Consider the following 26,823-nt stretch of genomic DNA (forward strand, 5'->3'; position numbering starts at 1 on the left):
AGCCTAGGCATCAGTTAGCATCTCTGATTTCTTTCCTGACTCCTGGCGTGCCTTATCTGAGGTCAACTCTTCAATCCAATTCACTGCCTCATTCACACACAACTGTTGACCATCTACATTTCCTTCCCCTAACCTATCTGAAAATGGTATACATTACACTCTGAAGGGTAATGTATCTGAGCAGTTTTTTCTGCAGATAATGCAATTCTTAAAATATATTTCATGACATGATCTCCATGCAAAGAAAAAGGAAAATACAGAGGGTAATTTTTGGCAGATCTAAAATTTGTAGACTTCATTACCTTATGAAGCAATGTTAAATGGAGGGGTATGAGCTCTTCAAAATCTGTATAAAATTCAATTATTCAGGGGTTTTAAAAGTAAGGGTTCTGTTTAAGCAGAGTATTAGTATTTTTTCTTATGTCTACATTTTATAAGATCCTTGGTTATTGTCGTCTTTTAATTTTTTCTTTATAAAATATCTCTCTGCTCACATGAGACTACGAGACTGGAATCTAGAGCAACAAATAATACGCTAGAGGAATTCAGCTGGTCCTTCCTCCTGATTTTTCTCAGTTATTACAAAAATAATTTACAAAGATTAGCACTTGCCATTGGAAAAGATAGCCTGTACCTTGTTTCATCTGAGTATGACTTTTTTAATAATACTTGTACTGCTGCACAAAAATGTGTAAAGATCAGGGCTTAGCCATGGCCATAGTTATCTCTGAGAAAGTTTATGGGTTCTGCTTACACTGCAGGGGTTTTAGCACAGAACTCTAGACTGAAGTTCCGGTATGATGGATATTCAGAGAAATTTGAGCTCTTTGAGCTACCATCTGACTGTCGAGAACAGTTATGAGAGATATCATTGTATGATGTGCAGAACAAAGTATTTGAATACTGTATCCAAACTAAGTTTCTTGACGAGAACCATCTCGAAAATGATCTATTCATTATCACATTTTCCAAGACAATTCCAAGGAATGGTGCCTTAGGAAGGCAGTGTCCATCATTACATATCCCCACCACCCTGGACGTTCCCTCTTCACACTGTTACTGTTGGGAACGAGGTACAGAAGCCTGAAGGCACATTCACTCAGTGATTCAGAAAAAGCTTCTTCCCCTCTGCCATCTGGTTTCTAAAAGGACATTGAACCCATGAACACTGCCTCACTACTTTTTGTTTGTTTTTAACTTAACTATTTAATAGATGTATGTATACTTAATGTAACTCTGGAGTTTTCTCTATATTTATTATCATATATTTCATTGTACTGCTACAGTAAAGTTGACAAAATTCACGACATATGCAGGTGATATTAAATCTGATTCTGATCTATTGGCAATCTTGTCCAAAAACGCAACTGTAAGTAGAAATCAGAAATTGTTTCATCAGCTTTGGATGGCCCCTATTGTAATGAAAGGCACAAAGTAAAGTTCAAAATATGAGGGAAGCTACTTAAAATCTATCATCAGACACTCCAACCCATTTTAGGTATTCATTCGAGATGCCTCCTCCACATTCCAGCTCCATCATCTAAAACCAAGGTCAAGCTAGCCAAGAGCTTGTTACTCAGACTAGTAATAGGCATTACACCTTGTTTCATGCTGTTTGTGTATTTGTAACTTAAAGCAAAATTACATACAGTGCAAAGTGGCACAGTTAAGGAAACTAATTCACTGCAAATGGATAAGATGAGAAAACAAAGCAGAAAATAGCTCTTCACAAGTTGTTATCACTTTGCAACTTCTTCAGAGTGACATTTCAATCCTTTTATTTTGTTTATCGCTTCATGTTAGAGGAAGTAGGACGAGTGAAATTCTATGTTTTATCTACAATGATCGCTTCAGAGGAAAAAATGAAACCATTTCCAGGCCTCTTGTGCCAAAGTTACAGCAGATGAAGAGTTTTCATGTGTAAATTCACTCTGCGTTATCTCTCTGCATATATTACAACCAGTTGAGAGAAATGACAGCACTCTTTGTGGGTCAAGTAAAAGTGGCAGGTGTTCCTATAATCTGTTTTGGAGGTAACAGCCTCGTCTTTGGAAGCAAATGAATGGCAGTGTTATCATTCTGAGTTATATAGCAGTTGGCTGCTGGTATAATTGTGACAATGATATTTATATGCACCTGTCCATACATACGGTAATTATCATTTTATTTACCGGGGGTGGGGAGGGGGGGGTACAACCAAGTAGTGCAGCAACTGCTTGACAACTAACTATCTTTTTGATCAAATAGAAGAAAAATATCAGTAAGAGTTCCAGGAGATATATAGCTGGCTCCAAAACTTTGCATTTCACAATTTGATTCAAAGAACTATTAGACCAAAGAAAAGATGCTATATTATCTCCTCTTCGTGACTTACTCCTCTGTAGTGTCTCTTTTATAAAAATAGATTCTTGTCATGAATTCTACAGGAAGTTGTTTGTTCTTGGAGTGCTCAGTGATGCTCACTCTTGAGACAGCTTTGCAAAAAATTTTTTTCTATTCAAAAACAAAGGAGTATCGTTTTAAGGTTAAAGGAGAGAGTTTTACAGTGGATCTGAGATGCAAGTATTTTGAGCATAGAGAGATGTTGATTTCTAGAAGAAGTGATGCAATCAGATACAATGATTACATTTGAGAGGTGTCAATTCGCACCTGGTTACTCATATCTCCACGCTACACCACGGTAGCGTAGCAGTTAGTGTGATGCTATTACAGCTCAGGGCAGAGGATTTCAGAGTTCAATTCCAGCATCCTCTGTCAGGAATTTGTACCTTTCCCTGTGAATGCTTGGGTTTCCTCCGGGTGCTGTGGTTTCCTCCCACATTCCAAAGACATACTAGTTAATCGTTTAATTGGTCCCTAGACATTGACCTATGTTTCATCCAGGACTAAATGGTTGGGTTGTTGGGTGGCATGGTTTGTGGGCAGGAAGGGCCACTTCTGCACTGTATCTCTAAATAAATAAAGTAAATAAATCTCTCTTCCACCCCTGAAAAGACCAATTGCATTAATGATGCAAAAATGCCAAGCACAAGTTAATAGACTTTTCTTACTGAGAAATATAATCCTTATTGACCATTCCTACACTTTAGTATCTAATACATTCTAGGAATAGCATAGCTGTAAGAGCATTAGTTGTTCAAGGTGAAGGCCCACCACCAACCTAGGGTAATTCAGAATTTAGAGAGGTGACATTAACAACATTTCATATACAAATGAAAATTTACCTTCAGCAGCAACAAAAAGCCATCAGGTCAGGTCTTTCATCTCAGTTTGTGGAAGTGGCTCTGCATGATGTGGTTTCCCCTTTGACTATATAACAGCCTTGATAATACAAGTTAATTATATCTAGCTTTCTTTGGAAAAGAAAAGTTCCAGGAACATGATGTTTCATCTTTACATTTTGGACTGATCAAATGTGGCAAAATGTGTCTCATAAATCATTGTGCCATAGAGACACAGAATATTTAAATAGACCCTTTGGCTCACTGGTTCTGTGCCAAACATCAACCATTCATTTACACTAATCGTACATTAATTCTTCTTTTTATATTCTTCCCATTTTAACTCTTCCCCCTCCCCCTTCTAGATTATCCACTCAATTACACATTAATCTACAGTGGGCATTTAACCCCACTAACCCTCACAGTCACAAGGAGAATATGCAAACAACATCAAAGGCCAGGTTGGAACTCATGTCGTCGGTGATGTGAGGCAGCAAATCTACTTCCATGACAGTTCCTTAAAACATTCTCATCACGTCAACCACCCACCCCACAACCGGACTCTACCACTCATCTACACACTAGAAACAATGTATAACAGCTAATTATTGTGCATAAAGTACTATGTTGGAGATACTTGGGATGGAGATTAAAAGCCAACTAAGACTCTAAACTATATTGAACTTCTATACCTGCTAGAGAAATAGGTATTCTACAGTGTTACAGACTTAAGCTGTTGATGGGGGTTAGATATTAAGACCAAATTCCAATCTCCTTTCCTGCTATTATTTTCCCATCAATGACATTTTTGTTACAGTCAGCTTCAGCACACTTGCTCCAACATGTTGCTGATGATGGACATAGATTTTTGTTTTGCTACTAGCCTGGTTAGAACACCAGCATAATTTTCTGTCCTTCAATTAATATCATGAATAGCCAAAAAGATAATTGAGGGGAGTTTTGAATTTCATGTATCCCTTTTTAATTAAAATATATTGTTTCAATTATTTTCCTTGTCAGCTAGTTGTCAGTTCCCAGCTCTAAAGTACAAAGTATGAAGGCTTTACTTAAAAGTACAAAACTATACTCAAAATTCATAGCAAGATTTTATACTGTTAATGGCTATTACAAACTGGCACCTAAACTGTAAGGCTAGATTTAAAAGCTTAATTCACAGGATGCCATTTTTTCCAACTTTTTTCTTAAAATTGTCTTTCCACTGAGCAAAGTTATATAATGGCCATTTCTTGGTACTTTGCACAAAGCCATATATTTCCTAGATTAATTTACCCATTCAAATGCACCTTGGGTGATTTGCTTCCTGTACAATGCTCCTAAAGTTGTACAGCCCTTCAGTCCACAACTCCTCTGCTAACCTTTTTTACCCATCTACTCTAATTCAGTATGCTCACATTACAAATATATCCTTCTTATTGAAGTATCTGTCTAAGTGCCTCTCAAATGTAGTAATGGTATCTGTTTGCAGTAATTGTTCCAGCAGTGCATTCCAGATAATTAACCACTCTGTGCTTACAAAAATACTTATTCCTCGGATCCCCTTAAAATTCTGTCATCTTACTTTAAACCTGTGCACTCTTGTTATTGAATTTCAGGGTAAAATAAGGTGTAGCAATTTCACAAGTGACCATCACTGAGCACTCCATGTGTCAAAGCAGTAATTCAAATCCCGTTCTGGTCTTATGACCAAGCTTGTAGGCACGGCACCTACACTTCACAGTTGAATGCTGGCATCCCACTCAGATCTTTCTGTACAATCCTGCTCCATTCCTCTGTCTACAGAGAGCTCTTCTCGCTACCTCTTAAGAACCCATCCTTAGTCTCATAGCAAACTGACTATAATGTGGAGTCATCAGTCAATTGTGCTTTGTTGCTTGGGTCCTATTGAAATTTGTAGGAAAGAGTTTACTGTCAAAGATTAAAAAGGCACCAGATTTTTTAGATGACATTCTAGCCAACTTTGTTCAGCATAGATTCAAATTTTGCCATGATTTAAATTGAAGAGACTAGATGATTAGGATTAAGCAACTTTATGTGTATATTGAACAATAAGAGTAATGAAAAGGGACATTTTCTAAACTGGAGTAGATCTTTGAAGATTGGAAAATGTTTTATTACAAACCAATCCTTCAAAAAACACTGTTGAAGTCAGCATTTTTTTTTTAGCCTGCTATTTATTTCAAATTGACCTTGTTAAATGTTTTAATGGATGGGTTCTTTGGACAATAGAATTGGCCTTAAAGAGGACTGGTTATTTTTAATATCATAAACCTTCAGTGAATGGAGTAGATAGGGTGATGGATTTAACTGAGTTCTGGACAAAGACTGAACAAAGTTATGGTATAAAATTAATAACAATATTTCACATTTATTCAGTCTTGAATAAGAAAGAAACTGATAAGATTTCCCATTTACCAATATTGTCTATTGCACTGGAAAAACTGAAATTTGATTAAATTGGCTGACTTGGATTTATTATGCATGCAGACATGAGCTTTGAAGTTAAATTGAAGATTGTATAGTATGTGACATTATTGTGAGATAAGGGGTGTTTTACTGTGGCACAGATGTATCTTGTAGTTCAAGCAATTGCTGCTCCTTTACTAATTTCTTTGCTGCCTATGTAAGCCATTCTCCTGAACCATCAATGATACATCTTAATTTGGCAAAATCGTATAGTGTATAGCACAGGAACATGATCATTAGAATGTGTAATACTGGTCAAGTATAAAGCTGTGTTTACATGCAGCCAGTGGTTCTATTAACAGCAGTTCATTGGGTAAACCTAGCCAACTACAGTATGTTGGCTCTGGAATCGAAAGACTCCAGAATCTGTACCTCTGTACCCCCCACTGCAACTGGTTCCATGACTTCCTCATTGGGAGACCACAATCAGTGAGGATCGGAAATAACATCTCCTCACTGACATTCAACAAAAGTGCACTTCAAGGATGTGTGCTCAGCCTGCTGCTCTATTTTCTCAACACCAGTGACTGTGTAGCTAGGCACAGTACAAATGACGTCTATAAATTTGCTGATGACACAACTGTTGTCGGCAGAATCTCAGATGGTGACGAGGAGCCATACAGGAGGGAGATAGGTCAGCTGGTTGAGCAGTATCGCAACAGCATTGCACTCAACATCGAAAAGATGTTGGACTTTAGGAATGGGAAGTTGAAGGAGCATACACCATTCTGTATTGATGGGTCAGCAGTGGAAAGGGTTAGCATTTTCAAGTTTCTCGAGTCATAGTGTCACAGAACACCATACTATAGAAATAGACCCATCTACTCCATGCTGAACTATTAGTCTGCTTAGTCCCAAAGCCCCCAATATCGTTCCCATCCTTGCACCTATCCAAATTTCTCTTAAATGTTGAAATTGAACCTAAATCCACCACTTCCACTGGCAGCTCATTCCACACTCTCACCAACCTTTGAATGAAGAAGTTCCATCTCATGTTCACCTTAAGCATTTCACTTTTCACCCTTAATCTATGACCTCTAGTTCTAGTCTCATCCCCAACCTCAGTAGAAAAAGCCAGTTCACATTTACCCTTTCTATGCCTTTCATTATTTTGTATACCTTTATCCTCATCCTCCTACACTCTGGGGAATAAAGTCCTAACCTATTCAATTTTTCCATTTAACTCAGGGCATCAAGTCCTGGCAACGTGCTTGTAAATTTTCTCTGCACTCTTTCAATATAATTGATATCTTTTGTAGGTAGGTGACCAGAACTGCACACAATACTCCAAAATAGGCTTCATCAATGTCTTCTTCAACTTCAGCATAACATCCCTAATCCTGCAGTCAATCTTTTGATTCCTGAAGGCTTATGTGTCGAAAGCTCTCTTTACAACCCTACCTACGTGTGACACACTTTCAAGGAATTATGTATCTGTATTCCCGGTTCCTGCTGTTCTATCGCACTCCTCAAGGTCCTACTACTGACTATGTAAGGCCTACTTTAGATTGTCCTCCCGGAGTGCGTTAAATACCCTCTGCCATTTTTCAGCCCATTTTCCCAGCTGGTCCAGATCCACTGCAAGCGTTGATAGCCTTCATAACTGTCCATTAAGCACCCAACCTAGGTGTCTTCTGGAAATTTGCTGATCTATTTTACTACATAATCATCCAGATTGTTGATATACTGTAGATGACAAACCAATGGACACTTCTTTTAACCTGATTACTTTCTTAAGTTTTCTCTTACATTTCTTATACTCAAGTATCTCATTTGTTCCTTCCTACCAAAACATGCATCTCCTTCTTTTTCTTAACTAGGGCTTGAATATCTCTCGAAAACCTAGGTTCCTTAAACCTGTCATCCTTGCCTTTTATTCTGACAGGAAAATACAAACTCTGTACTGTCAAAATTTCATTTTTACCAAGCACACCTTTGCCAAAAAGCAACCTGTCCCAATCCACATTTGCCAGATCATTTCTTATACCATCAAACTTGGCCTTTCTCAAAGTTAGAATCTCAACCCGAGGATCAGACCTATCCTTCTCCATAACTGGGTGGACTATAATATAATCCTATTAACGTGCTTACCCTTTCTTATTCCTCAGTTCAATCCATATAGAGCTCTCCGGTCTGACCTGTCTGATCACTCTGTGACGTTTTCTCTGATCTGTAATGCCACCTCAGGATCAGGTTTATTATCATTGGCATGTGACGTGAAATTTGTTAACTTAGTGGCAACAGTTCAATGCAATACATAATCTAGCAGAAAGAGAAAAATAATAACAAAATAAAAAATAATAATAACAAACAAGTAAATCAATTGTGTATTTTGAATAGATTTTTAAAAACATGCAAAAACAGAATTACTGTATATTAAAAAAAAATGTGAGGTAGTGTCCAAAGCTTTAAAGTCCATTTAGGAATCGGATGGCAGAGCGGAAGAAGCTGTTCTTGAATCACTGAGTGTGTGCCTTCAGGCTTCTGTACCTTCTTCCTGATTGTAACAGTGAGAAGAGGACATGCCCTGGGTCCTGAAGGTCCTTAATAATGGACACTGCCTTTCTGAGACACCATTCCCTAAAGATGTCCTGAGTACTTTGTAGGATAGTACTGAAGATGGACCTGACTAGATTTCAACCTTCTGCAGCTTCTTTCAGTCCTGTGCAGTAGCCCCTCCATACCAGACAGTGATGCAGCCTGTCAGAATGCTCTCCACAGTACAATTATAGAAGTTTTTGAGTGTATTTGTTGATGTGCTAAATCTCTTCAAACTCCTAATAAAGCATAACTGCTATCCTGCCTTCTTTATAACTACATCGACATGTTGGGATCAGATTAGATCCTCAGAGATCTTGACACCCCGGCACTTGAAGCTGCTCACTGTCTCCACTTTGGATGGAATGTGTTCCTTCATCTTGCCCTTCCTGAAGTCCACAATCAGCTCTTTCGTCGTACTGACATTGAGTGCCAGGTTGTTGCTGCGGCACCACTCCACTAGTTGACATATCTCACTCCTGTATGCCCTCTCATCACCACCTGAGATTCCACCAACAATGGTTGTATCATCGGCAAATTTATAGATGCATCTTGAGCTATGCCTAGCCACATAGTCATGTGTATATGGAGAGTAGAGCCGAGGGCTAAGCACACACCCCTGAGGAGCACCAGTGCTGATTGTCAGCAAGGAGGATATGTTATCACCAATCCGCACAGATTGTGGTCTGTACCCTTAATCCCTTCCTTTAATTCCTCCCTCTCTATCACATCTAAAAATACAGAACCCAGGAACACTGTGCCAATCCTAACCCTCCTGCAATCAAGTTTCACCAAAGCAATGTCATCATTCCACATGCTGAATCATGCCCAAAACCAGTCTGCCTTTCCTACAATATTGAAATAAACACACCTCAGAACATTAGTTCCGCCATGCTCAACCTTTCAATTCCCTATTTTGTATGTAGGCTTAACAGCTTCTTTCCCCACAACCACATCATTATCTGCTTTAGCGCTCTCATTCACACCCCTGCAACTCAAATACAAATCTACCTGCCCCTCCCACCTCCCTTGTGCGGTTTCAGCAAGCCTTCACACAAGGATATTAGTCCCCTTCCAGATTAGGTGCAGACTTTCTCACCTGTACAGGTCCCACTCTCCCAGGAAGAGAGGACAATGATCCGAAAATCTGAAGCCCTTTCTCCTGCACCATCCGCTCAGTCACATGTTAAACTGAATGATCCTCCTACTTCTGGCCTCACTAGCAAATGGCATGGGTAGCAATCCTGAGACGACATCCCTGGATGTCCTGTCCTTTAACTTAGCACCTAACTGCCTGAACTCACTTTGCACAACCTCCTTACCCTTACTACCCATGTCGTTGGTACTAACATGGACCCCAATCTCTGGCAGTTCCCCCTCCCACTTAAGCAGGGGTTACCAACCTGGGGTCTATGGCATAAAAAGAGGTAGAGAACCCCTGCACTTAATCGATCTGAGATCTCCCTAACCCTGACACCTGGGTGGCAACACACATCCAGGAGTCTCATTCTCATCCACAGAATCTGCTATTTGTTCCCTAACCATTGAATCCCCTATCACTGCAGCTCGCCACTTCTCCCCTCTTGGCTTCTGAGCCGCAGAGCCAGACTCACTGGTCGAGACCTGAGTGCTGAGCTTTTCTCTACTAGGTCAATCCCTGTGCCCTTCACCAATACCCAAAGCAGTATGCCTGTTATTGAGGTACTCTGCACTGGCTGTCTATCCCCTTTCCCCATCCTGATGGTCACGCTGGTATCTTCGAATTTGAATTTATTTAAATCTTACATCCATCCCACAACGTGAGGGAGTAAGTCTTCATGTTATGACTCCATTGCAAAGTTCAGACATGTGAATTTATAAGTCTAATGGCTTGTAGAAAGAAACTGTCCCGTAGCCTGTTTGTCCTGTCTTTAGTGCTGCCACACAGAAGCAGCTGAAACAGTTTGTGGCTGGGGTGACTGATGTCCCTGATGATCTTCCACGCCTTCTTTATGCACCTGCCACTGTAAACGTCCTCAATGGAGGGAAGTTTACGTCCACAGATGCACTGGGCTGTCCATACCGCTCTCTGCAGTGCCCCTCAATCAAGGTTCGTGCAGTTCCCTTACCAGGTGGTGATACAGTCAGTCAGGGTGCTCTCAGTGGTGCCCGTCAGGAAAGTCTTGAGGACCTGGGGTCTCATGCCGAACTTCTTCAGTCACCTGCAGTGGAAGAGACGCTGTTGTACATTTTTTTTGCCACACAGCCAGCATGTACAGTCCGGGTGAAACCTTCAGTGAGATCAGGCCATTAGGTGTCTAGTATCTTGTGTGTAACTACCTCCCTGTTGATCAACCCTTTAGCCTTGCGAATAATATGGAGTTCATCCAGTTCCAGCTTCAGTTCCTGAACATCGTTCTGTAAGAAGCAGCAGCTGGATGCACTTCTTACAGATGTAATCATCAGAGACACTAGAGGTCTTCCTGCCTTCCCATATCCCACAAGAGGGATTTTTCCACTATCAAGCCTAGCATTCCCACTGCTATGTGAAAGAAATAAAGAATAATTACATTAAAAAAATCTACCTACTGCTGCCACCACCCCTCCTTGCTGAACTCCCCACTCAAATACTGGCCATTCAACTTAAACCTAACTTCTTTCTATTAGACCTTCCCAGGTGCCTAATTACGCACACTCCAACATCTCCTATTGATGTATTGCCTGAGTGTCAGTATGTCTAAAGATCTATCCTGAGCTCAACATATTGATGCAATTACAAAGTGGGCGCACCAACTCATATTACATCATGAGTTTGAGGAGATTTGCTATGTCAAGGAAGGCTCAAGCATATTTCGACTGATGTACCCTGGAAAGCATTCTAATTGGTTGCGTCACCATCTGGTATGAAGGGACCACTGCACCGGATCAGCAACGCTGCAGAGGGTTGCAAACTTAGCCAGTTTCAGCATGGGCACTAGCCTCCCCAGGATCAAGGACATCTTCAAAAAGTGATGCCTCATAAAGGCGGCATCCATCATTAAGGACCCCCATCACCCTCTTCCCATTGCTATCATCAAGGAAGTATAGGAGCCTGAAGACACACACTCAAAAAGTTTTAGAAGTGGCTTTTACCCTTCTACCATCAGATTTTGGACTAAACAATGAACACTACGTCACTATTTTTTGCTCTTCTTATGCACTACTTACTTAAATTTTGATATACTTTTCTTGTTACAATTTATAATATATTTTATGTATTGCACTATATTGCTGCCACAAAGCAACACGTTTCACGACATAGGTCAGTGATAATAAATCTAATTCTAATTCTGAAAAAATTGATTATCGTCACTGGCTTAACTGAAGTAATTTCAGGAATTTGGTCTTGCATTTAGGTTGCTAATCTCATTTTAATAGTGAAACCCTACAAAGCTACATGTCCCTTCTTCTTCACTCACAATAGAAAACAATATTATGAACATTCCTCCAAGGATATGAAATGCATTTTTGAAAAACATGCCTTTCATCCTTTTTCTTTCTCTGGATTCTTTGCAATGTTTGCAAAAACTTTTCAAATATAAATGCTAGCTATTTATTGTGAGAAGATTAGTTTGGCAAATGATGAATCGTTTGTTTCTTTGTTATGTATTGCAAGTACAGTTAAGCAATTGCTTATAAAATTATTGTGAGAATTTTTTTAAAAAATTGCAGATGCTAGAAATCTGAAAGAGAAAATGCTGAAATAAAATTAGCAAGCCAGGCAGCATTCTGAAACATTCTGTTTCTCTTTTCACAGATGCTGTCTGATATCCTGAGTATTTCCAGTATTTTCTGTTTTTTTTATATGACATTGTTGTATTCTGAATCAAACAATTCACAGTGCTTTAAATACCTGTTATAGAGAGATTGCAAGAATACAGTTTGAACAATAGCTTCTGATTGGATACCAGTAACTAATAAAAAATTATCTGGAAGTTGTCATTTATATAATGCGCTGTAATGATTCACTGCTACTGTAATGGCTTCTCTGTAGCCAGGGCTGTGGTATGCATGTTAGCCAATTGGAGATTGTTGCTTTGTCTTGTGTATCTGGAAGGATGCTTTTTTGTGGTCTTTTGTCGAGGAGAGGTGAAGAGGGAAGACGCGTGTGGGGAGGGCTGGTAGACCACCGGACAGAGTGGACTGGGATCTGAGGGTCCGAAGGTCGGCAACGCTCTCAGGACACTGATTTGGTGGAAGAATGACTACTGAGTGAGCTCCTGCAAGAACTTACGAATTTTCCTTGAACTGGGCCATTTTTTAAAATTTTCATTACTAACCCTGTATTAAGATTCATAAAGTTCACTCATTTAATTTCATATGGTGTACTGTCTGGTACTTTGTGTTATGGGTTTGTAACTGGGAATACATTACACAGCATCCACACAAACGTGATTTCCCAGTTTGGTGGGGCCAAAGGCTGTTTCCCCTAGACGAACACGAGCTGGGCGAGCCTGAAGGTTACATTTAGTATTTTGGTGGAAGTTGCCTTGTTCTCACAGGATCATATTCTAAACACATGATTACATATAGTACATGTGTGAGTCTTTTCAGGTGGTTAAAAATATACTAGTGATATGGCAGAATCTGCCCTGCATAGGCAATTAAATCCATTGCAACAAATGTAAAAAGTATCTAGAAAGTACTACTTATATCATTTGCACCTGACTTTAATACTGTACCAGATTTGCAGACTATGAACATAGTTTATATACTCCCACAGGAAGTCCTGCATGTGAGGAATACCTTCAGCATTCATCCCATGGGGAAGATGATGGGAACTTCCTAATAGTTTCCCTGAAGGTATTCTTGGTACTTAAGGCTCTTTGCCAGGAATAGCTATAAGGTTTACACCTTCATCTTCAGATGCCAATTTTTTTTGCTGAAGCACCTAAGGCCCCTGCAATATTTAACAAACCCTCTTACCTGCTGAGCAATAATTTTCATCAGGTAGAGCAGAAACTTAATTTTCTATATTCTCAAATGCATACTCTCTCATTTAAGACTGCTGCAGACTTAACATTCTCATCTTGCACACATTACAATTCATTCACCCATGACATCAGTCGATTACAGAATATTTATGGACAATTTCCCCCTCCAAAGCAGGACAACATAATGTACAACTGAAAAGCCTGACAACTAAAGTGTGCTGACATATTCTGAACCATTGCAGAGGCTGTGGACTACTGCAGGTCTGGAAACATTCAGGGTTGTTTATCTGAAATGTCCTGCCCCTCTCATTACAGCTCCCACTAAATTCACACCTCCTCTGTGTTACAAACTGCAGATAGCATTTATTTTCCACCCTTCCCTATACCACTCCCAAAAGAAAACAATGTAATCAGCCACTCTTGTCCTTCCTTGCATCTTTTTTCATCAGCAATATCCTGTATAAGAGCTGCATTCTACGGAACAGCAAGAAAGTAGTGGCAATCAAAGCACTTGGCATGAAAGGCTTTTGAAGCTGGCAATGTGCAGCAGGCAATTGCATACTTCATGTATGAAGATGCTTTGCAAAATCGTGCAGGAAATGTGAACGGTGGACATACAGTTCACACTTTGCATGCACAGTGATGCAAAATAACTTAGCTGTAGTTTGATGATAGTTTGTTCTAGGGCCATTGTTTTATGTTTAGATAAATGTAGACTAGAATTCTCATGAATTCTCATGGGCACTTCACTTTGCAAACCACATATCTTAGCAGCCAGCTCCTACTTTAAACAAGCAGCCTTTGCTCTGAAATACAGTTTGCAGAGCCATCCTTTTAACTTCAGGCTGATTACTACCTTCAATTTACATGAAGACTGGTTCTTGTTTGCCACAAGAAGCTGAGCATGAAATAATTATTAAAAGTTTAACTGTGTCATGAACAACTCTAAACCTTCGGAATGGTTGTGCTGTTGTGCTAGAAAGCAAAGGTTGGTAATGTGCCTCTTGGGCCCCGGAAAAGTGAATCCCCATTACAGAAGGAGCAGGGAGTCATTTACTGGGCAGGGTCTTGTCTGTTTGGACCAGACAAGTGGTACAAGTGGTCACCTGCAACTTAATGGACTATTATGATAGATAGCGGACAGCTGGAGTCCAGATCCAGTGATAATGTAGTGGGGTTGCAATTCCTACAGTATACAGCAACCTCCTGAATTTTGCAGAATGGATACATCCAAATACGCATTTTATTCCAGGAACTACTGTGCATATCCAGGCATTTATATGTCCAAATGCACAGTGGACTCATGGGTGGTGTCATCTAAAAACCGCATAGTAAGTAAATCTATCTTATTTGAATCAGTTTCTGATTAAATTCTGTCATGCAATGTGCAGAGAGTTGGGTATGTCTGATAGGATTTCTGACCACCATTCTTCTCCCATCATTTCCAATCCAGATACTACATTTTCATTTAGCATTTGGTGAGCACTAGTCATGAATAACACACATCCAGGGCAGGGGTCAAGGATAGCACAGATGCTAACTTGACAGAGTGCAAGATTGTACATCAATTCAGTCACCAACATGATCAATGGGAAGGTTACAGCAGAATGGTGTCGGTCGTAGAAGGAAGAAGGTAATGGTGGAGGCATTTCCCTGACTGGATGTCTGTGATCTGTGGTGTCCTGCAAGGATCAGTTCGACCTTTTGTTTTTTTGTGATAACTATAAATAAACCAGGAGAAAATGTAAGTAGCCTGATTAGTAAAATTTAAACACAGAAAAAAAATACTACAGATGTGGAAATCCAAAGCAACCCACACAGTATACTGGATGAACTCAGCAGATCAGGTAGTATCCATGGAAATGAATGTTTCGGACCAGGAATCTTCTTTCAGGACTGGAAATGAAAAGGGAACACGTCAGAATAAAAAGCTGTGGTGGGGGGGGGGGGGGGCGGGGTGGGGTGCACAGGGAGGAGGATAGCAAATTAGTAAATTTGCAGACGGTACAAAAATTGGTAGAGTAGTAAAGGTTGTGAAAGTATATACCAGGATATAGATATAGATCAATTGGAGTTTAAAGCGGACAAGTTTGAGAGATCAAATTCTGGAGGAAGATGTACAGTAGAGAAAAGACCTTCAGCAGCATTGATGTACAAAAAAATCTTGGGGTATAATTTAATAACTCCCAAAGATGGCAACACTCTCTGGTATGGCTGCAAAGAAGGCATAAGGCATACTTCAATGATTAGGGTGTGAAGTATAAAAGTCAGATTACAGCTTTGGTATAAAACTTTGACACAAAACTCTGCAAAACTTTGGTTGGGCTTCATTTGGAGTAGTGTGCTCAATTTTGGTTGCCACAATACAGGGTTGCTGCTTTGGAAAGGATGTAGAGGTTGCTCACCAGGATATTGTGTGGAATAGATGAGATTGGCCAAACTTGGATCGTTTTAGTTGAGCATCAGAGGCTGAGGAGGAATCTAGTAGAAGTATACTGTATATAATTATGAGAGGTGTAGATACAATCCCTTTTCTAGGGTGGAAATATCAAGTACTGGAAGGCACCGGTTTAAGCTGAAGTTGAGTGGGGGAATATTTAAAGGAGATCTGTGCAGCAAGTTTTTCTTACACAGAGAGAGGTGGATACCTGGAATGCCTTGTCAGGGGAGGTGGCAGAAGCAGATACAATAGCAATGTTTAAGAGGCACTTTGAGAGCAATATAGAATAGAGAGAAGGAGTTCATGTGGAGACAGGTGAGATTAGTTAGATTCTGTTCCTGTACTGTAAAGTTCAGTGTTTTAAATACTGGAAGATGGGATTAAGGCTACACAGACATTTCAAGATGAACTTTGTGAATCAAATATTTTGGTTCTAAATTCTAAATAGGTACAAAAATACAGTTTTGATGTAATTCTAGACACACAGAAGCTACCAAGTCACGTTCTCGATTTTTATTTATTTATTAATATTTTTGCATATTTTCACGTTGGTTGTTTGTACACAGTTTTTACATTGACTCTGTGGTGTTTCTTTGTATTAATTGTTAAAGCCTGAAAGAAAATGAATCTCAGGGTAGTATATGGTGACATATATGTACTTTGATAATAAAATTACTCTTAACTTTGAACTTTGAATTCCTCAACATTACAACTTTAGATCTTGTACAAAATCAGTTAAATTTGTTCTGCATTTGTAGACCCTTTTTTTGCATAGATAGATGAGGCTGTACGTGTTTTCAATGTTGTATGTTGGTATATAGATTGTATAACCATTCCCAACATTGGTACATTATTCTTCTTTCTGGTCTAATTTCTTTTGATTGAAACTTCTGTTGAATATTCCTTATATAGATCTGCTTGACCGATCCCTGGCTGCACCTTTACCCATGCAATCTTCCTCCTGTTTCTTCTCATACTTCTGTCCACACTGCCTCACTCTGTATTGTCCATGATTGCCTTGTTCATAGAGGAGGTTTTGGGTACAAAAAGGGGAGTTAGGGGTCAGAAACTGTTTTAGGGAGGGTGATGCGGGAAAGTTATAGGTTAAAAAAAAAGTCCAGTGAGGTGGATGGGAGACAAAGATGTCCTGGCCTCAGATCCATGCTCGGAGGCCAATACCGTTGGTGATAGAGAATATCTGTGGACGTCGAGTTTTCCCACGTTGCTGTATCCCATGTTTGGGTGTCTGTACAGGCAGAAGACAGGAGCACCAGTCAGTTGGCGCATCAGAAGTTCAAGCCTGGAGTTTGGGGGTCTTATCATCAGCTAGTACAGGGATGGATACCAAAGATCAAAGCCTCAAGGCGGATCGGAATCTGGAAGTCAAAGCCCGATGAAGACTAAAGGGCTGTCCATTTGTGTGGGTGGGTGGAAGGGAGGAAAGGGAGCATGTTTTTCTGTGGTGGTTTTGTTGCTTGTTGTGTTCTGTGCTGCTCTGCCAAGCACTCTGAGCAAACTATGTTGATGATGCGGACACTTGCCAGCTGCCCCCAGCACACCCCTGGGTGTATTGATTGTTTACTGAAATGACACATTCGCTGCATGTTTCCATGTACATGCAATAAATAATTCTAAATTTGAATTGGAGTACATTCAGATTCTTCATATCTTCATCTGATAGTACATCCTGGGTATCTGTAGGACCCATGTATGAGTTCAAAGTTCACAATGGCAGCTGAGGAAGTTAAGTTTCCTTAGTAGAATAACCTGGGATAAAAAGATAGTCTCAATGATATTAACCGCAAAATCACCAGATTATGGTTGAGATCCATCTGGCTCATTAATGCCCTTTAGAGAAAGGAATCTGCCACCCAATCTGGCCCAGATGTAATTCCATATTCGAGCCAATGTGATTGAGTCCTAATTGCCCGGAAAGACAAGTTTAATGACAATTCGGGGTGAGCAATAAAAGCTGGCTTTCCTGGTGACAGTCGCTACCCTTGACTTAATGAAAAAAGATACAGACAGTTTCATGTTATTGAAAAGCTACAGTTGGGCTTTTAACAGGAAGCATCCATCAGAGAAACAGACTGTAGATTTTCAATAATATAAGGCAATAATCTTGACATTTATTTTCATTGAATTATTTAAGTAGTCCAACAATGCAAGGTTTACAGTCCTAACCTGAAAACAGATTGATTACGCTGCAGCCTTGGTCTGCAGTTGCTCTGTAAACTCACATTTATGCATTTAAACAGTATAGATATGTGCTTATTGTATACTGGGTGTTTATAAACAATGGATTTTATTGAATTACTCAGTTGCTTTGAAAGTAATTTCTGTGCTTTTGAATAGGTATCTCAGAGCCATGTATCTTGGAATTCAGAGCCGCTGGCACAGAGAACACGAACGCCGGCACTTCTACTGGAGGATGATGTTTGAGAGTGCTGATATAAACATGTTACGCCTGCTGGAAACCTTTCTTAAAAGTGCACCTCAGCTTGTACTGCAGCTAAGTATTATGGTGCAGAGAAACCATATTGGGAGTTTGCAAGGTAAGACTCAATGATTTTGTTACACCATAAGCAGTGAAAGGAACCCATTACTTAAGAGTTGGAAAATAATCCAATTCGCCTCGTTGGTCCTATTTTCTCACCACGTTATACATTCAGTGGCCACTTTATTAGATAGCTGTCCGCATGGCTATTTGAGTAACTATCACCCTCCTGTTAGCATGAACAGGATTATCCATGATTTTTATTAGTTTTTAAGGACATTATCTGCATGTATGACAATACCAAATGCAAATTCTCCAAGTTGCACTCTATCCTGTCTTGGAAATGTATAATAGTTAATTCACCTTTGGGTCATAATCCTGAAATGTGCTGCCTAATAATAATGTGGGACCATCTTCAGCACACACACAGTGGCCACTTCATTAGGTACAACTGAAACCTGCTTGTTAATACAAATATCTAATCTGCATGTGCCACCAATTCACTGCATAAGAACATGAAGGCATGGTCGTGACGTTCATTTGATGTTTGAACAGAACATCAGATGAACAAAGGGACCTTGGGGTTCAAATCCATACATCCCTCAAGGTCGCTGCACAGGTTGATAGGGTAGTTAAGAAGGCCTATGGGTTGCTAGGCTTCATTAACAGGGGGATTGAGTTCAAGAGTAGAGAGGTCATGTTGCAACTCTACAAATCTCTGGTGAGACCGCACTTAGAGTATTGTGTTCAATTCTGGTCACCTCATTATAGGAAGGATGTGGAAGCTATGGAGAGGGTGCAGAGGAGATTTACCAAGATGTTGCCTGGATTGGAGAACAAGTCATATGAAGCAAGGTTAGCAGAGCTGGGACTTTTCTCTTTGGAGTGCAGAAGAATGAGAGGGGACTTGATAGAGGTCTACAAGATTATGAGTGGCATAGATAGGGTGGATAGTCAGTACCTGTTTCCCAGGGCACCAATAGCAAACACCAGAGAGCATAGGTACAAAATTAAGGGAGGGAAGTTTAGGGGAGACATCAGGGGTAAGTTTTTTACACAGAGGGTTGTGAGTGGCTGGAATGACTTGCCAGGGATGGTGGTGGAGGCTAAAACATTAGGGGTATTAAGAGCCTCTTGGACAGGCACATGGATGAAAGAAAAATGGAGTGTTATGGGGTAGTGTGGGTTTAGTACTTTTATTTAAGGATTATATGGGTCAGCAGAACATGGAGGGCTGAAGGGCCTGTACTGTGCCGTAGTGTTCTATGGTTCTATGGTTAAGTGACTATAACCGTGGAATGATTGTCGGTGTCAGATGGGTGGTTTGAGTATCTCAGAAACTGCTGATCTCCTCGGATGGTCATGCACACCAGCCTCTAAAGTTTACAGAGAATGTCACGGAAAACAAAAAACAATCCAATGAGTGGCAGTTCTTTGAGCAAAAAACACCTTGTTAATGAGAGAGGTCAGACGTGAATGCCCAGAATGGTTCAAGATGACAGGAGGTTGACAGGAATTCAAATGATCACATGTTGCAACAGTGGTGTGCAAAGGAGCATCTCTGAATACAGAACATGTCAAATCTTGATGTGGATGGAATACCGCAGGAGAAAACCACAAAATGTACTCTGTGGCCACTTTATTCAGTAGGGAAGATAGCTAATAAAGGAGATGGAAAGGTTCAGAAAGGTTGACTCGTTACCATTGGCTCCCAGAGCAGTGGGGTGGGCAATAAATCCTGACCTGACCAGCAATATCAACCCGTTTAAATGACACTTTCATGCCCAATTCTTTACTCCCATAATCTCCAAATTAAAACTCAATTTATCTTTGACTATTCCGAATTCTAAAAGGACATTGACCTGATACATTAACTCTGTTTTCTAAGCATGTGTTGCCGGACTTTCTGCTTTTTATCAATTTTTTGAAATTTTGTATTTCCAGTATCTATGGTATTTTGCTTCTGAAATCCTGTTTATTATTTGTTCACTTTATTGTGAATGTCATTTGATGTTGGAACAGAACATCAGAATGAGGAAGTAATGTGATCTAAGTTTGAACAGAACATCAAATGAACAAAGGGACCTTGGGGTTCAAATCCATACATCCCTCAAGGTCGCTGCACAGGTTGATAGGGTAGTTAAGAAGGCCTATGGGCTGCTAGGCTTCGCTAACAGGGGGATTGAGTTCTGAGCAAGAGTGAACGAGAAACCACCAGATCCAGACTCCTTTTCCAGTGGCAGTGAGTGAGAGGCTGGTAGTCAACGGCTGAACTTTAGCTTTCCCTTCGCCACCACCTAGTAGATTTCAATCTTTCGAGGCGCTTTAATCAGCAAGAGATGGCATCAATCATGGGATCACATTCAGTCTCCTGGCTTCCTGACATCCATTCTGCACGCTTTGATTGCAGCGTTGTGGAGCACTCTTGGAGCCAGCAAAGCACCAGTCACCTGATCAGACCGAAAACGCACTACCGGAATGTAGATAACAGGCTCTACCAGAAACAAAACCATATCAGAAGTAAAAAGGTGTAAAAGAAGTGAAAGGAATTGCTTCATGAACCATATTGAGAACACCACCTTTGACAGCGTTGTTTGCTGGCATCATCTTCTTCCAGAGTCTGATAGTTGGTTTGAACAACAACTGAACCTCTTGACCATGTCTGCATGCTTCTAAGCATTGAGTTGCTGCCGCATGATTGACTGAAAAGATGTTTGCATTAACAAGCAGGTGTACATAATAATGTGGCTACTGAGTATATCAAAATGATTCACAAACATTGCATTACTTTTGAAGTATGGATTACAGTGATTATTTGGAAAAATTGTTTGCAATTATGTCTTTAAAAAACAGCAAATTTTAAGAAAACAAGCCTGCCTGAGTAAACATTGAATAAAATATAGATGTAATTAGAGTCCCCTATTGTAATGATTTGATGAAGAAGCTGCTTTGAAAATAAATTTAATTTTCAAATAACATGTAGGCAGTTGTCTCTTTTTGAAGAAAAGTGGGGGAACATGGTCAATTCTTAATATCTATAATTTTATTTGTCATTTTAATTATGATTAGCAGCTACAGTGATTATTTCTGAGAACATGGGAGTGGCATGGAAGCTTGGCCAATCTTATTGGCAAAACCTGATTACAGTTAGTGGCAATAAGTTTGACCTAATCCAGTATCAAATACTGACCTACTGGACAGACAGAGCTTGCAGTGGTAGCACAGATACCTGATGATGCTCCAAGCTTGAGTTCACTGAAGAGAAATACCAATTGATGTTGCTTTGGCGAACAGATAAACATTTCATGGTGACTGGCAAAGTGGCAAGATGTAGTAGGCTTCCCTTCCATTTTCCTACAGGAGGTGATACCTGAGTCAGGGTCTGTTATGAGAGGCTATCATGAGATAGAAAAGACCATGGGTTTCTTTCCAAGTAACCATGGCAGAAAATAAGAAGTAAGTAATCAGCATATCACCCAGAGGACTTTAATCTAGAGCCTGCAGGCACCTGAGAACCCAAGATCAGAAGTTGACGACAAGAGCTACTTTTTCACTCTTTGCCTGGAAAGCACCTGCTCTCAGTTCCCTTCCAGATTTTTACCATTCTCCCTATCTCATCACTCTGACCTCACTCTCAACATATATTCAACCTAGATCCCTTGCATATTGCTAGATACTTGTGCAAATGTGTTCCCAACTGCTTTAATTTGCTCATCCCACACCTCCTCTTAATTTCCATTCAAGCTGTACATACACTTGCAATGTTCCCACTCCTTGTACCATCTTAGGAAGATGTGACATAGGATTGGATGATGTGGAATCCTTGTGGATTGAGTTAAGAAACTGCAAGAGTAAAAGGACCCTGATGGCAGTTATATACAGGCCTCCAAACAGTAACTGGGATGTGCACTACAGATTACAACAGGAGACAGAAAATGTGTGTCAGAAGGGCAATAGTGCGATGGTCCTGGGAGATTTGAACATGCAGGTAGATTGGGAAAATCAGGTTGGTAATGGATTGAAAGAGAGTGAATTGGTTGAATGCCTGTGAGGTGCTTTTTAGAGCAGGTTGTCATTGAGCATACTTGCAGATTAGCTATAGGTACTTTTAATGTCAGAGAAATGTATACAATATACATCCTGAAATTCTTTTTCTTCTCAAATATCAATGAGAACAGAGGAGTGCTGCAAAGAATGAATGACAGTTAAACGTTAGAATACCAAAGCACCCCCCCCCCGCTCCCTTCTCCCACACACAAGCAGCAGCAAGGCAACTGCCCCCCCCACCAGTAAAAAATAGCATCGACGCCTCCCACCGAGCATTCAAGCGTGCAGTAAAACATCAGTAAAGGCACAGTACCCCAAAGACTACCCATTCACCTGGTAATTCAACATACCACAGGCTCTCCCTCTGCCTAATAATGGAAAAAGAGCTGTCCCTGTTTCACAGCAAGAGGGGAGACATAACAAACAACTCACTGACTTACGATGTTAAAAGTCTGTTGCATCGCTTTTCTCGAGCTCTGCACCCAAAGAGCTCAGGTGTCCGGACACACAGTTGGCAGCTAACCCGCTGCCTCCAATGTTCCGTGTTCTCCCGTGACACCTCATCAGGGGCACCAGACTTGAATCAGCCCGTCTCCAGAGCCGAGAGAATGCGGCACCCTGAAGGCGCACTAGTCTTCCAGGCCACATCCTTGGGATATCAAAAAGCAGCCGGTCATGAGGCCCTGAGAGTGAGTCCCATTCCCTCAAAGAACCAAAGTCAGATTGTAACTCCGGGTCAGGGTCTTCAAAGGAACCTTGAAAAGGAAAAAAAGAAATATCAAAGATAGAAATAGAGCTGCTTCCAAGGATGCAAGCAAAGGAGTAGTCATTTAGCACCATCTCGACTTTGCTCTGCCCTCCTACACTGGATTGGGTGTGATGTAATGAACTGAAGGCAATTAGGGAGCTTAAGGTAAAGGAACCATTAGGATGCAGTAATCACAATATGAGTTAGTTCAACTTCATTTGATAGGGAGAAAGCTGAAAATAATGTAGCAGTATTTCAGTAGAGTATTTCAGTGGTATGAGAGAGGATTTGGCCAAAGAGAATTTGATGGAGATGCTGGCAGGGATGACAGCAGGGCAGCAATGGTTTGAGTTTCTGGGAAAAACGAGGGAGGTACAGGATAGATGTATTCCAAAAACAAAGAAATACTCAAAGAGCAAAATAGTACAACTGTGGCTACAAGGGAAGACCAAACTAATGTATAAGCAAAGGGAGGGGGGGGGGGAGCATACAACAAAGCAAAAATTAACAAGGATTGAGAAGTTTTTAAAAAGCTACAGAAAACAACTGAAGGAATCATTAGGAGGGAAAAGATGAAACATGAAAGCAAGCTAGCAAACAATATCAAGGTGAATAGGGAAAGCTTTTTCAAGTATATCAAAAAAAGAGTTGAGCGTAGATATAGAACCACTAAAAATATGGCTAGAGAAATAATAACGAGGAGCAAGAAGATGGCAGATGAAATAAAAGAGCGTTTTGCATCAGTCTTCTCTGTGGAAGACACTAGCAGTGTGCCAGAAGTTGAAGGGTATGAGGGAAGAGAAGTGAGTGCAGTTACTATTACAAGGGAGAAGGTGCACAAAAAGTTGAAAGACCTAATGGTACATACATCACCCAGATCAGATGAACTGCACACTAGGGTTCTGAAAGCGGTAGTGGTAGAGATTGTGGCAGCATTTGTAATGATCTTTCAAGAATCATTGGACTCTGACATAGTTCTGGAGAACTGGAAAATTGTCACTGCACTCCTTAAGAAAGGAGGGAGACAGCAGAATGGAAATAATAAGCTAGTTAGCCTGATCTCAGTGGTTGGGAAGATGTTGGAGTCAATTGTTCAGAATGAGGTTATGGAGTACTTTGGAGACATCAGACAAGATAAGACAAAGTCAGCATAGCTTCCTTAAGAGAAAGTCTTCCCTGACGAACCTGTTGGAATTCTTTGAGTAGATTACAAATAGGATAGATTACAACGGGAATGCAGTGGATGTTGTATATTTGGATTCATAAGGCTTTTGACAAGGTGCCACATATGAGGCTGCTTACCAAGTTAAGAACCTATGGTACTACAGGAAAGTTACTAGCATGTTTAGAGGATTGGCTGATTGGGAAGAGGAAGCAAGTGGGAATAAAATGATCCTTGTCTGGTTTGCTGCCAGTGACTAATGGTGTTCCACAGGGGTTGGTGTTGGGACCGCTTCTTTTTATGCTGTGTATCAATGATTTAGATGATGGAATAAATGACTTTGTTGCCAAGTTTGCAGATGATATGAAGATTGGTTGTGAAGGAAGGTAGTGTTGAGGAAACAGGAAGGTTGCTGAAGGACCTAGACAGATTAGGAGAATGGGCAAGAAAGTGGCAAATGAAATATGATGTTGGAAAATTGCATGGTCATGCACTTTAGTACAAGAAGTAAATATGCAGACTATTTTCTAAATGGGGAGAAAATCCAAAAATGTGAAATACAAAGGGACTTGGGAGTCCCTGTGCAGAGCACCCTAAAGGTTAACTTGTAGGTTGAGTCAGTGGTGTGGAACGCAAACGCAATGTTACCATTCATTCCAAGAGGTCTAGAATATAACAACAGGGATGTGATGCTGAGACTTTATAAGGCAATGGTGAGGCCTCACCTTGAATATTGTGAACAGATTTGGGCCCCTCAGCTAAGAAAAAATGTTCTGGCATTCAAGAGGTTTCTGAGAACATTCACAAGGATAATTTCATGAATGAAAAGGTTATCATCAGAGGAATGTTTGATGGCTCTGGGCCTGTACTCACTGGAATTTAGAAGGATGATGAAGGGGAATCTCATTTCAAATGTTGAAAACCCTGGACATAGTAGATGTGGAAAGGATGTTTCCCCTGGTGGGGAGTCTAGGACAAGCGGGCACAGTCTCAGGATAGAGACACTTTGTCAGACTGATGAGCTACCTTGGACTTGAAATGACAACTGTGTCTTTCCACAGATGCTGCTTAACCTCCTAAGTGTTTCCAACATATTCTCTTTTTATTTGTAATGAGAGATAGAACAGGCTGAATAAAATGTTTATTTTATTCCTTTTGATTTCTCAGAATCACGATGTTTTATATTCCATTGAACAAGCAGATTGAGCTTCATTTAGAATATTACTCAAATGATTGTATAACACTTCAGCAGCCCTGTACTCGTTATTGAGCCCAAATGAAAATGCTTTGGCCCATGGTGGTACTTGAACTTCTGAATTTTACACTGGGCGCTGCCAACTGAACCAAAATAATGATGATTACAGTAGGTTTTTGGATTTCAGGATCTTCTGGAGATTACTTCTAGTTTGAAATCACATGATTAATATGCAGTATGGCATAAAAATTGCCAGACTGCACAAAAAATATGAGCATGAGTCATTTAATAGGCTGTTCATTATTATAAAACCCAGAGCTATAATTAACAACATTTAGTAGCTGACGTTAGTAATCCTCTTAATATCTGTCCAATTATGATGAATGCATCATGACATAGTTAATTACTTCAATACTTGTATCTGATAGTTAAAACTATGCTCTTGTTAAAAACACATTAATATTTTTGAATAAAGATGAAAAAACTGAATCCATTGCTAACATAGATTTGCCAGGGCTATCTTAGTGCTGGTGATGGCTTTTCTACTGTCAATGTCTAATTAACTCCTAGTTTTTGCTTCCTCAAGTGTATGACTCTCAAAATGAAAACACAGGCAGATGACTTCGGTATCATGCCCCTTGCATTTATGAAAAACTATTGCTGCAGTCAGATTGCTAACAGCCATTTGCAGCAAGCTTTGTGGTGATATCAGGCATGCTGCCTCCATTAGCCTTCTAGATGCAGATCAGGAGATTAGGAGGGGGTCTGCATCCTGAAGACTTTCTGTTATTGAATTACTGCCTGTAGTTTCTGGTCAAAAGGTTAAAGACAGCACAGGCCAAAATTCCAATTTTTCATGAACTATATTGTAAAGTTTTGAACTGAGATAATGTTGAACGGTTAAATTTAAATGTGAAGTGTATTTGCAAATAACATGCAAGGCATTCTTTTACTAAAACTAATGCAAGTAACTAAAAGTAAACATGAAAAATTCTGCAATTGCTGTAAATCACAAAATGCTGGAGGAATGCTGCCTGATCTGCTGAGTTCACCTAGCATTTTGTCTATGTGTTGTAAGTCACTAAAACAGCGTTGTAGCTTCAGATAGCTGGTCAGATCTTTCCTTCAGACATCAGTGGTAAAGGGTGTTTTTGTTGAGTCTTTCATTATACTATGTCTTGTGTCACGTCAACAGGTTGTATCAGTGGGCAGATCAGTTGTATGGTGATTGTGACTTTAATGCTGTAAATTAAACACCTGATGAGAGAATTCTGCTGTTTATTATAGGATGATAAGTTACCAGCAAAAATTGTCTGGGAAATTATTTGATGAGTGTAGGTATGATTGAAAGAAGTAATGGCTTGGGATAAAGGTCAATAAGGAAAGAGTGAGAAAATTAAAATGGTGCTAAATTTTCCTTATTTCACAGTCTAGAATGGGAGAAAAAAAAGTTCTGTAATCAAAACAGTACCTGAGTTGAGCTTTACCAGCTGGTCTTAAGCCTCACAAGGTCTCTGATAGGCTAGTGATACAGAAGAG

General features: G+C 40.1%; 1 protein-coding gene across 4 annotated transcripts in view; it reads left to right on the forward strand.

Annotated features, from left to right (window-relative positions):
• Positions 1-26,823, forward strand: part of LOC132398932 (XK-related protein 7-like) — a 234,795-nt gene that overhangs the window by 186,538 nt on the left and 21,434 nt on the right. For 3 of the 4 annotated variants that reach the window (XM_059978768.1, XM_059978772.1, XM_059978770.1), the window contains one exon: positions 17,991-18,190. In XM_059978768.1, the coding sequence (XP_059834751.1) occupies positions 17,991-18,190 (200 nt within the window). The remainder of the gene's footprint in view (positions 1-17,990; positions 18,191-26,823) is intronic. The other variant, XM_059978769.1, reaches the window with a different exon arrangement.

The sequence above is a fragment of the Hypanus sabinus genome, chromosome 9 (genome assembly GCF_030144855.1).
Source record: "Hypanus sabinus isolate sHypSab1 chromosome 9, sHypSab1.hap1, whole genome shotgun sequence".
Lineage (NCBI taxonomy): Eukaryota > Metazoa > Chordata > Chondrichthyes > Myliobatiformes > Dasyatidae > Hypanus > Hypanus sabinus.